Below are 12,526 nucleotides of genomic sequence, written 5' to 3'. Positions count from 1 at the left end.
TAATAACCTCTGCCTGCTGAGTATGACCTGAACCATTTTAGGACTATCCCAGAAAGCCCGACCCAGTTTTCCAGCCTGTCAAGAAGTATTTTGTGATCGACAGTGTCAAATGCAGCACTGAGGTCGAGTAGTACCAGCACCGATAATTTGCCTGTATCAGTATTTAAGCGAATATCATTTATTATCTTTATGAGCGCGGTCTCTGTACTGTGGTGCGGTCGGAAACCAGATTGAAAATTGTCAAAGTATCCATTCGAGCTTAAGAATTTGTTCAGCTGATTGAAGACAACTTTTTCAATGATCTTGCCTATGAAAGGAAGATTTGAGATCGGTCTATAGTTGTTTAATATGGTCTTATCCAGATTGATCTTTTTCAGGAGGGGCTTGACAACAGCAGTTTTCAGGGAGGTCGGAAAACTCCCAGAGAGAAGTGAGGCATTTACCACTTCTAGGAGATCTGCTTCTAAGCTGTGTAACACATTTTTGAAAAAAGATGTGGGAAGTGCGTCAAGGGCGCAGGTTGATGTTTTTAGGTGCTGTACGGTTTCTTCCAAAATGTTGCCATCAATTTCTTCGAAATCAGACATAGTGGCTACTTTCTCAGGCTGTTGTCTGATCTGCCTGACCCCAGCGCAACTCAAGGATGAGCTGATCACCTTTCTGATATTATTGATTTTCTCAGAGAAGAAAGAAGCAAACTCACTGCACTTTCTCACTGAGAGCATTTCACTGGGAATCTGGCTTGGGGGGTTTGTCAGTCTCTCTACAGTAGCAAAAAGAGAGCGCGTGTTGTTTATATTGCTGTTTATAATATTCGAGAAGAAAGTCTGTCTAGCTTTGCCTAGTTCCTTATTGAAAGCATGGATGCTGTCTTTGTAGGTGTTATAATGGACTACAAGTTTTGTCTTCCGCCACATGCGCTCTGCTTTTCTGCATTGTCTTTTCATATTTTGCACTGCTGTTGAGTTTCTCCAAGGTGCTTTTTGTCTGCCACTCTTCTTCCTGACTTTCACAGGAGCAATATCATCAATTACACTCTTAACTTTTGAGTTTAAAGAATCAAGGAGAAAATCAACAGAGTCAGCAGATGTGCTTGGTGTTAAAGATATAGCCTTCATAAATAGTACACTAGTGTTCTCATTTAAGCATCTCTTCTTGACAGACACAGATCTAGCTTCAATGGCAGGAGAGATCAATATATCAAAGAAAATACAAAAATGATCAGACAGTGCTACATCCTTAATAGCAATTGATGAAATGTTTAGACCCTTACTGATAAGTAAATCTAGAGTGTGTCCACGATTATGTGTGGGTCCATGTGGGTCCTTAAGATGATTTTAGCAAAACCCACGGTCTTTGGTGATTCATAAATGCAGGTCAATGGGTGCTTTCTCTTTGATAGTCAAAAAAGCAGATACAGGCAACACAAAATTAATCCCTGTGGCTCCTGATGATATATTCTTATGAATGGTCTATATATGGTCTTATGAAGCGAAACAATCAGACTGTGCAAGAAACTAAAAATTATTCACAATATTATTACCTGTAATCCATAGCCTTGAGATTTCTCTCACATGATGTATATACACAATAGCAAAATAGCATTTCAATGCTCCCCTTGTGACAACAGAGGCTGTCTACCTCTGATGTACTGTATGCGCACAGGCAAAATCATGCATGAAATATATTGTTTACAAAAGAGAGGGAGGACGCATGTGCAGATCAAATGCCTTCATCAGCAGTTTAACACCAGCAAGTAAAGCAGTTTAAAAAAGGCTGGACAAAAATGGCTGATGATTCTGATGTAAAGCAAGAAGATTTTGCCCAGCCCTGCATGTTCATACCTAAATATACTAATAAATAATTGAGAGAGCTGAAGGAAGCAGTGGCAGCGCATTAACCACAATCCTTGGAGAGACAGAAGTGGTGGTGCTCATATTCTCAGTACCTTGTGATGATAGCAGAGCTAGAGATCCTCTGTTGTCATGAGTCGTGTATTGAAATGCCATTTTGCTATCATGCTTTTGTCATGCGAGAAAAAAGCTTGTGCTCCAGACTCTGGTGAATGTGCACAGGACCATTTGCCTGAGGCTATGGATTAAAGGTATTCATGTTTTAAATAATGTTCAGTTTCTTGCATCATTTTGCTTCATAAGACTTCAACATGTCATTAGGAGCCATGGGATTAGTTTGAGTTGCCTGAATTAGCTTTTTTGACTCTCAAAGTGACGCACCCGTTGACTTGCAATTAATGAATCACCAAGGGCAATGGGTTCATATTTAGTGTTCTGCTAAAGAAAGGAAGTAAATTAACAGCAAATATTAATTTTGAGGGGAACTAAAGCCATCAGAAGTAAGACTTAGATAACTGTGGCCAGATGAGATTAACTTTATTCTTTTTTTATCTGTTTTACCTGTACCTGTTTTATTAGAGGTCTTGCAAGGCAGCACTGTATTGATAGTCCTCACATATGCTGTATAGGTCTTGTTCTTCTGGACCTGTATTATAGAAACATTCTAACTTAGAATCCTATCCTGTCTGTTTATCCTGTCAAATAAATTTTTCAAATCTTAGGTCAAGAATACTTCATTATGTGTGTCAATGCTTCTTTGCAGCCAACTAAAAACAAGACACATGCTATGTGCATAACAACGTCAAAGACCTAAAAGGCTTACCTGAAACTTTAAGACTATTCTCTTGCCTTGCAAGCACTGGCAATTTTCACCCCCAGGAACTGCAAACCTTATTTTTCTTCTAATGCCATTCTACTATTTACATTTGCATAGTTACATAATCTTTTGTCTATATGTTTTTCGAATGTATGCCTAACAAATTTCGTGTATTCACCATCTCTGTTCTATACTCTGCTCTGTTACAAAACTCCCCTTTCTTTAGTGCCTGCTTAAGTTATAGATTGAAAGAGTGAGTTATAGTTTCCTTTTAAACAGCACTTTTAAAAGTTTACATTTATTTTAAATCATCAAGGTTAAATCATAATTTTGATTTTGTTTAATTTCACATTAAATATAAATGTATTCTTCTCTCAAAAATAAAATATAATTACACCATATCAGTTGAACTGAACTTTAAATTACAATATAAGCAGTAGTTTTTATTTATGGAATGAATAGGTGTATTTTATGAACATGTGTCTCTTGTCTCCAATAGATTAAACCAGAGCCGACCCCTGCCACTGCTATTGGAGCTAAAGCAGTCCCCGGCCAGCCTGCCAAAATAGCTCAACCTCCACTTACCGGGATAGGTAATTGTGCTAAAAAACATGGCCTAGATTCAGTTAAATCTCAATCAAAGGACAGAATTTTTTCATATGCATACCATGGTTGTCTTTTATTTATTTGCTGTGGATTTAGTGTGTGGTAATTGTACCAAATGTTAGCCATGCTGCTCAGTGCTCTCGCTAAATACCACGGATATACAAGTATGATGAATTTAATATATCAGTGAGAAAGAACCTATAAGTAACAATAATGTAAATATCTAATTCATTAATGAAACTCTAGATGTCTCAGGCTGATCGGTCCTTTACATGCAATCTGTTAGCAATCACATAATTTACTAGACGACGTAAACTGACTGGCGTCTGCTGATACGGCAGTCAAAGAGCTTTCTTGTTTAACGTTTAAATGGTGTTTGCTGTAAGCTGGTTCCTCTGAACCCCTCCACCTCCCCAGCTCCACCTGTCTAGATCTGTCATCGCAACTCCTCCACCTCCCCAGCTCCACCTGTCTAGATTTGTCCTCTGATCCCCTCCACCTCCCAGCTCCACCTGTCTAGATCTGTCCTCTGAACCCCTCCACCTGCCCAGCTCCACCTTTTTAGATCTGTCCTCTCAACTCCTCCACTTCCCCGGCTCCACCTGTCTAGATCTGTCCTCTCAACCCCTCCACCTCCCCAGCTCCACCTGTCTAGATCTGTCCTCTGAACCCCTCCACCTCCCCAGCTCCACCTGTCTAGATCTGTCCTCTGAACCCCTCCACCTCCCCAGCTCCACCTGTCTAGATCTGTCCTCTGAACCCCTCCACCTCCCCAGCTCCACCTGTCTAGATCTGTACTCTGAACCCCTCCATCTCCCCAGCTCCACCTGCCCAGATCTGTCCTCTGAACCCCTCCACCTCCCCAGCTCCACCTGTCTAGATCTGTTCTCTGAACTCATCCACCTCCCCAGCTCCACCTGTCTAGATCTGTCCTCTGAACCCTTCTACCTCCCAGCTCCACCTTTCTAGATCTGTACTCTGAATCTCTCCTCCTCCCCAGCTCCACCTGTCTAGATCTGTCCTCTGAACCCCTCCACCTCCCCAGCTCCACCTGTCTAGATCTGTCCTCTGAACCCCTCCACTTCCCCAGCTCCACCTGTCTAGATCTGTCCTTGTAACCCCTCCACCTCCCCAGCTCCACCTGTCTAGATCTGTCCTCTGAACCCCTCCGCTTCCCCAGCTCCACCTTTCTAGACCTGTCCTCTTAACCCCTCCACCTCCCCAGCTCCACCTGTCTAGATCTGTCCTCTCAACCCCTCCACCTCTCCAGCTCCACCTGTCTAGATCTGTCCTCTGAACTCCTCCACCTCCCCAGCTCCACCGGTCTAGATCTGTCCTCTGAACCCTTCTACCTCCCAGCTCCACCTGTCTAGATCCTTCCTCTGAATCTCTCCTCCTCCCCAGCTCCACCTGTCTAGATCTGTCCTCTGAACCCCTCCACCTCCCCAGCTCCACCTGTCTAGATCTGTCCTCTGAACCCTTCTACCTCCCCACCTCTGAATCTCTCCACCTCCCCAGCTCCACCTGTCTAGATCTGTCCTCTGAACCCCTCCACCTCCCCAGCTCCAGCTGTCTAGATCTGTCCTCTCAACCCCTCCACCTCCCCAGCTCCACCTGTCTAGATCTGTCCTCTGAACCCCTCCACCTCCCCATCTCAAGCTGTCTAGATCTGTCCTCTCAACCCCTCCACCTCCCCAGCTCCAACTGTCTAGATCTGTCCTCTGAACCCTTTTACCTCCCCAGCTCCACCCGTCTAGATCTGTCTTCTGAACCTCTCCACCTCCCCAGCTCCACCTGTCTAGATCTGTCCTCTGAACCCCTCCACCTCCCCAGCTCCACCTGTCTAGATCTGTCCTCTGAACCCCTCTACCTCCCCAGCTCCACCTGCCCAGATCTGTCCTCTGAACCCCTCCACCTCCTCAGCTCCACCTGTCTAGATCTGTCCTCTGAACCCCTTCACCTCCCCAGCTCCACCTGTCTAGATCTGTCCTCTGAAGCCCTCCGCCTCCCCAGCTCCACCTGTCTAGATCTGTCCTCTGAACCCCTCCACCTCCCCAGCTCCACCTGTCTAGATCTGTCCTCTGAAGCCCTCCACCTCCCCAGCTCCACCTTTCTAGATCTGTCCTCTCAACCCCTCCACCTCCCCAGGTCCACCTGTCTAGATCTGTCCTCTGAACCCTTCTACCTCCCCAGCTCCACCTGTTTAGATCTGTCCTCTGAACCCCTCCACCTCCCCAGCTCCACCTGTCTAGATCTGTCCCCTGAATCCCTCCACCTCCCCAGCTCCACCTGTCTAGATCTGTCCTCTGAACCCTTCTACCTCCCCACCTCTGAACCTCTCCACCTCCCCAGCTCCACCTGTCTAGATCTGTCCTCTGAACCCCTCCACCTCCCCAGCTCCACCTCTCTAGATCTGTCCTCTGAACCCCTCCACCTCCCCAGCTACTCCTGCCCAGATCTGTCCTCTGAACCCCTCCACCTCCCCAGCTCCACCTGTCTAGATCTGTCCTCTGAAGCCCTCCACCTCCCCAGCTCCACCTCTCTAGATCTGTCCTCTGAACCCCTCCACCTCCCCAGCTCCACCTGTCTAGATCTGTCCTCTCAACCCCACCACCTCCCCAGCTCCACCTGTCTAGATCTGTCCTCTGAACTCTTCTACCTCCCCACCTCTGAATCTCTCCACCTCCCCAGCTCCACCTGTCTAGATCTGTCCTCTGAACCCCTCCACCTCCCTAGCTCCACCTCTCTAGATCTGTCCTTTGAACCCCTCCACCTCCCCAGCTCCACCTGCCCAGATCTGTCCTCTGAACCCCTCCACCTCCCCATCTCCACCTGCCCAGATCTGTCCTCTCAACCCCTCCACCTCCCCAGCTCAACCTGTCTAGATCTGTCCTCTGAACCTCTCCACCTCCCCAGCTCCACCTGTATAGATCTGTCCTCTGAACCCCTCCATCTCCCCAGCTCCACCTGTCTAGATCTGTCCTCTGAACCCTTCTACCTCCCCACCAGGCACGTGCAGAGGGGGGGGGGCTTTGGGTGCTCGAGCACCTGCCCTTTTGCCCCTTGGTGCCCAAAGTGCCCTTTTGTCAAGGCAAAATTTCCTCTCCTTTTTTTGTAATTAAAGGCCCTTTTGTGGATGCCTGCCCAATCCAACTATTAGTAAAATTAATGAATAATAATTTAGCCGTAAATAAAATGACCCACATGATGACCTGTCACCTGACGAACTCATCCGGGACGATTCCTCACGCTGCACGCGCATTTTTTAATTTCGCGCGGCTACGCGCCCTACCAGAGGATTTCTTCAACTCTGCGGCTGCTGGTAAGTGGTGTTTTATTCTCAGCGAAGTGATTTTGATCTTTGTTTACTTATTATTATTATTTTACAAGAACGACGTGAAGAGCATGCTGAGATGTTGATTATATTGCTTTGTGTAGGCTGTAGAAGTAACGTTAGCTTGCTGTTTGAGGGAGTAGAGTTTCACGGGCGTCAAGGGGTCTGGTCTTTTTATGTTATTTGACTAAAAACTATTATTTTACTTTAAACTATTATTATTATTATTATTACAGTATTTATTTAAAAAACGTATAGTGCCATAAAAATTATCATCACAAATCTGGTAAGAGTTTAGGCTTATTATCGCTTACCAATATCTTATGTTTTGTGTGCAGAAGCCTCTGTGAACATCTCCCCTAGTACTATTATATAGGCTACTATTATTATATTATTATATTATAGCAGCCTGGGCAGAATCTGCAGCTTTACAGCAGGTCAGTGAGCTAGTGAAGGTTCCAAACACTGTCAGCAGTCTTTACATCTTGTCATGGTTACATAAAAATGATTTAATCAGCTAATATATCTCTATATGTTTGTTTTAATGTCTCAGATCAGCTCCAGCAGTATCAGCAGCAGCAGCAGCAGTAACAACAACAGCAAAGGCAGCAAACTCACTTAAGGACTTTAGTAAGAATGTACCAGAACAGGTATCACATTAATGTTAAAAATCTTGTAAAGTATTAATTGCTGTTTCTGTTTGCTTTGTTTTTATTTTCATTGTATAAATGTAACTCTTGTATTTGTGTAAATCAGTTTATGCCATGAAAATAGCCATAGATGCTGATATGGCATTAAATAAAACTATACTGTACGAAGCATGGGCCACGTTGATTTTGTCCTACACAGTTTACTATAACAGCTGTTCTTTATTATTCTGTATAACAGAGAAGAAAAAGCCATCAGGTTGGGACAACTTAAGATACTTCAGTTTCTAATCCCAGAGTTATTAATAGGTGCACACTGCACATTAATTTTTTTTTTTTATCTTTTAAACGTAAATTTTGTCTTTTCTGTTCTGTTTCTTTTTCAAAACTGCATCAATGCATTTGCTACTGTATCGATACAGAATCATCTGTATTGATATATTACTGTATTGATATTTTGAGCACAGCCCTATTTAAAGCCTTGTTCCGCATGTGCTCCCTTTTATAATTTGAGCACCTGCCCCTCCAGAGGTCTCTGCACGTTCCTGCTCCCCACCTCTGAACCTCTCCACCTCCCCAGCTCCACCTGTCTAAATATGTCCTCTGAACCCCTCCACCTCCCTAGCTCCACCTCTCTAGATCTGTCCTTTGACCCCCTCCAACTCCCCAGCTCCACCTGCCCAGATCTGTCCTCTGAACCCCTCCACCTCCCCATCTCAACCTGCCCAGATCTGTACTCTCAACCCCTCCACCTCCCCAGCTCCACCTGTCTAGATCTGTCCTCTGAACCCCTCCACCTCCCCAGCTCCACCTGTATAGATCTGTCCTCTGAACCCCTCCATCTCCCCAGCTCCACCTGTCTAGATCTGTCCTCTGAACCCTTCTACTTCCCCACCTCTGAACCTCTCCACCTCCCCAACTCCACCTGTCTAAATCTGTCCTCTGAACGCCTCCACCTCCCCAGCTCCACCTGCCCAGATCTGTCCTCTCAACCCTTCCACCTCCCCAGCTTCACCTGTCTAGATCTGTCCTCTGAACCCCTCCACCTCCCCAGCTCCACCTGTCTATTTCTGTCCTCTGAACCCCTCCACCTCCCCAGCTCCACCTGTCTAGATCTTTCCTCTGAACCCCTCCACATCCCCAGCTCCACCTGTCTAGATCTGTCCTCTCAACCCCTCCACCTCCCCAGCTCCACCAGTCTAGATCTGTCCTCTGAATCCCTCCACCTCCCCAGCTCCACCTGTCTAGATCTGTCCTCTGAATCCCTCCACCTCCCCAGCTCCACCTGTCTAGATCTGTCCTCTGAACCCTTCTACCTCCCCACCTCTGAACCTCTCCAACTCCCAAGCTCCACCTGTCTAGATATGTCCTCTGAACCCCTCCACCTCCCCAGCTCCACCTGTCTAGATCTGTCTTCTCAACCCCTCCACCTCCCCAGCTCCACCTGTCTAGATCTGTCCTCTGAACCCCTCCACCTCCCCAGCTCCACCTGCCCAGATCTGTCCTCTCAACCCCTCCACCTCCCCAGCTCCACCTGCCCAGATCTGTCCACTGAACCCCTCCACCTCCCCAGCTCCACCTGCCCAGATCTGTCCTCTCAACCCCTCCACCTCCCCAGCTCCACCTGTCTAGATCTGTCCTCTGAACCCCTCCACCTCCCCAGCTCCACCTATCTAGATCTGCCACAGGATTTATGTCTGTCTATTCACGCAGCAGCATTTCTTACATGCAAGCCCGGACAAAAATAACACTGTGCCTGCCACTGATATACTATCGGCCTTCGTGGGGAAAAACAAATGTTACACCCAGTGTTTGAAATGAACACCCGCCAACCTGCCAAATGCGGGTAAAAATCAACTGTAGCCGGTTACTTATAATGTTTATTTATAGTCACATCTATATATCTTATATATATATATATATATATATATATATATATATATATATATATATATATATATATATATATATATATATATATATAAAAACTGTGATGTAGGTAATCTGGTTCATTTTTTTTCTTTTCTTTAGGCTAGTAGAAGTTCTGAATGGCTGGTTACTTAAAAATGTAGAAGTCAAATTGGCCATTGAGTGAAAACAGTTAATTTCAAGCCCTGGTTACACCAAATAAATTAGTGAAGAATGAGTGTATACTTTTGATCTGTAAATATCGGCAGGGCAGCCATGTGATGACAGTATATACTTCAAAGAAAATATACACTATAATGATGTCTCATCGTACATGAAACTCTTGATATTTAGTAAGAGCAAATAAAAGCATGAGTGCATGAAAGGAAACGTAGCCCGAAAGAAAGAGACAGCAATTTGTGGAAAAATGTCATTTTTTTAATGGCGAATTTTCACGTCATGCCAATGCCAATTTCTCTTTATTGACTTCTGGTGGCAGAGATGTTCCATACATGTATTTCAAGTAAGGTTTAAGTTTGGTGAACTTTTTTATTTGACAGTGGCATCTTTGTGAGCGGTGCTTTTTTAAGGCAATAATTCAAGCGGCAGGGCTGCCAACTCTCACGCATTGAGCGTGAGACACACGCAATTGACCCAATTCTCACGCTCTCACGCCAAACCCCGATTTCTCACGCTTAAGTGTCAACCCGGTCGGTAAAATGCCTGAAAGATGAGTTTATCTATATATCTACCTGTTGAGCCACTCGCGATCGACTAGTTATACCGCAAATTAGTTAAAAATATCCCGTAATCTAGAGTAAAGATATTGTGCTCCAAACCGCGCGCACGGCAGAGAGGTAAGCGAGCGAGAGACCTTGCGTGTGCAGACAGCATAACCCCTCCCCCCCGTTGGAGTAGTCTCACGCCAAGCTAAACTCAAAAGTTGGCAGCCCTGAAGCGGTGTCTACTCAACCACTTCTTTATAATGCCACTGTTCAAGGGATAAAAAGTGCGGTACATGTGCTCTGTACTGTGTCTTGAGGATTAATGAGAGGTCACTGTCTGATCATTACATTATCTTGGATTACTACCTAGATTTTCCACCTATATCCATATGAAGTGGGATATATGTGTCTGTTGACGATGTCGACATGATTCTCTAGGCTCCAAGGCTCCTCTGAGGCCCGGTGGGATCGGCAGTGCCGCCGCGGGTCAGACGGGTCAGATGGGTGTAGATGGAGACAGCATTATGTCTAAGATTCTGCCTGGAGGAGCAGCAGAACAGGCTGGAAAATTAGGAGAAGGTGAACAGAGTTTCCAAGATTTAACTAATACTTTTAGCCCGATACTATTAATGGAGTAGTTCACTTGAGAATTATAATGTCCTGATAATTTACACTCCCGCACGTCATCCAAGATTTTCATGTATTTCTTTCTTCAGTGGAAAAGAAATGAAGGTTTTTGAGGAAAACACTCCAGGATTTTCTCCATATAGTGACTTCAATGGAGTCCAACGGGTCGAAGGTCCAAATGTGAGTTTCAGTGCAGCTTCAAAGTCTCGATACCATCCAGCCGAGAAATATGAGTCTGATCTACACAAACCAGCTCACATTTTATGACAAAATAAACATTTATATACTTTTAACCACAAATGCGGGTCTTGCACGAGCTGTGATGCGACACACATTACGTTATCAGGTTGAAAGGTCATGAGTGTTCTGGTTAAAAAATTTAGGGTAAGGCGAAAAATCTTATTTTGTCCTCCAAATGTAAAATCGTCTAATATGATTCATTTACGTTTTATTTCATTTTTTGTATTTGGTATTTGACTTAGTCTTTGCACAATCGCTTTGGTACTTCCACCTGATTATTAAATGTGCGCTGGTTTGTCTAGATCAGACTCTTATTCCTCGGCTGGATCGTGTCGAGACTTTGAAGCTGCACTGAAACTCACATTTGGACCTTTGACCCGTTGGACTCCATTGAAGCCACTATATGGAGAAAATCCTGGAGTGTTTTCCTCAAAAACCTTTATTTATTTTCCACTGAATAAAGAAATACATGAACATCTTGGATGACGTGTGGAAGAATAAATTATCAGGAAATTTTATTCTGAAGTGAACTAATCCTTTAAAGGCCTAGTTTAAGTAATGCATGGGCCAGTCAAAGAGTCTTATTAATCAAAGTTTTTTTTTCATTTTTTTTCATGTCATTAATTGTACAATACATTTTATAACAAATATTAATCTCTTGGTTTTCTCCTTTTATTTTCACTTTTTTTCTGTGACTGGCGCAGCCATCTCTGGGTTTGGCAAGAAGTTCTCCTCCTTGTGGTGAGGAAGTACAGTTAAAGGTGGGAGCAATTACTTCAGAGGTCAGATTTTAGAGAAGAATGGTCCATCATTAATAAGAAATTATGCAGAAAGTAATGCAGGACAAATGAGAAGTACTAGATTAACACTTCAGCTACTACTAGCTAATTTGGAGATTGTACATTTGATTAAATACAGTGCATTATAATAAGGTGGCATATTTTTAGCTTTACAATGATTATTTTTATTTTTTCTGTGTTATATCAGGGTGTCTACAATCACAGAGGACATTTTTGCACTGGAAAAACCTATGAAGTTTCGCTATAATGTTTTAATTTAAAGAGAAGGCAACACAAGAAAGTGAGAGGGAGAGAAGCTATCTGGTCGTTTTGGTAAGGAAAAAACAATATGACAAGTATAAGTCAAACTTCATGCATATTATATTAGGGCTGTGTGGCATCATGTTCGTTATAGTTGGTGATATTGCAACATTTTTGTAAAAAACATTTTATAGAATAGAATTTGTTCTTGTTTTTTTTTTAAGCCAACCAGGACTGGAATCACAGGACTCTACCAACTCAAGGTCATAATTCAATGGAGACAACACTATTTGCTCTGAAAGCCTGTAAGTAGCTTTAAAATGTGAAGTTTTGAAAGGACATAGCCTTAATCTAGGGGTTGGAAAGATGGATTGGGGAACGGTTTTATTGATCGAGAAGTGTTGGGTCGAGCATCAGCTGGAAAGGCCGATTCACATGTTCCCTCATTCACACTGCATTTGATGGCTGGCAGAGAAGCATTGCAAATAAGCCCTGGATGCTCAGAACTGTGTTTGCCAGTATAGGGAGCTTTTTCCTCTTTAAAGGCAGTTTTACTATAGCTGAATGCTTGCTATTGGCTGGTAGCCCAGACAGCAACATAGATCCGGCCCACATCTGGTACACATGGATTCCACATGGCCCAGATGTGGGCCGGATCTGGGCCGACACTGTTATTAGAATCCAATTTAGCCAGCCAATGTTGTCTGATCTATAAAGGTATTAAAGTCC

At 44.1% G+C, this 12,526-nt stretch overlaps 1 protein-coding gene across 4 annotated transcripts in view; it reads left to right on the top strand.

The window, feature by feature from the left end:
* Positions 1-12,526, top strand: part of bsna (bassoon presynaptic cytomatrix protein a) — a 53,364-nt gene that overhangs the window by 37,976 nt on the left and 2,862 nt on the right. For all 4 annotated transcript variants that reach the window (XM_077217599.1, XM_077217595.1, XM_077217597.1 and 1 more), the window contains 5 exons: positions 3,170-3,263; positions 10,329-10,469; positions 11,462-11,518; positions 11,745-11,869; positions 12,022-12,102. In XM_077217599.1, the coding sequence (XP_077073714.1) occupies positions 3,170-3,263; positions 10,329-10,469; positions 11,462-11,502 (276 nt within the window). In that variant the 3' untranslated portion in view covers positions 11,503-11,518; positions 11,745-11,869; positions 12,022-12,102. The remainder of the gene's footprint in view (positions 1-3,169; positions 3,264-10,328; positions 10,470-11,461; positions 11,519-11,744; positions 11,870-12,021; positions 12,103-12,526) is intronic.

Source organism: Siphateles boraxobius, unplaced genomic scaffold (assembly GCF_051911475.1).
Source record: "Siphateles boraxobius isolate OS27281-9 unplaced genomic scaffold, OSU_SipBor_1 75, whole genome shotgun sequence".
NCBI classification, from domain to species: Eukaryota; Metazoa; Chordata; class Actinopteri; order Cypriniformes; family Leuciscidae; genus Siphateles; species Siphateles boraxobius.
This window is presented reverse-complemented; position numbering and strand designations above follow the sequence as displayed.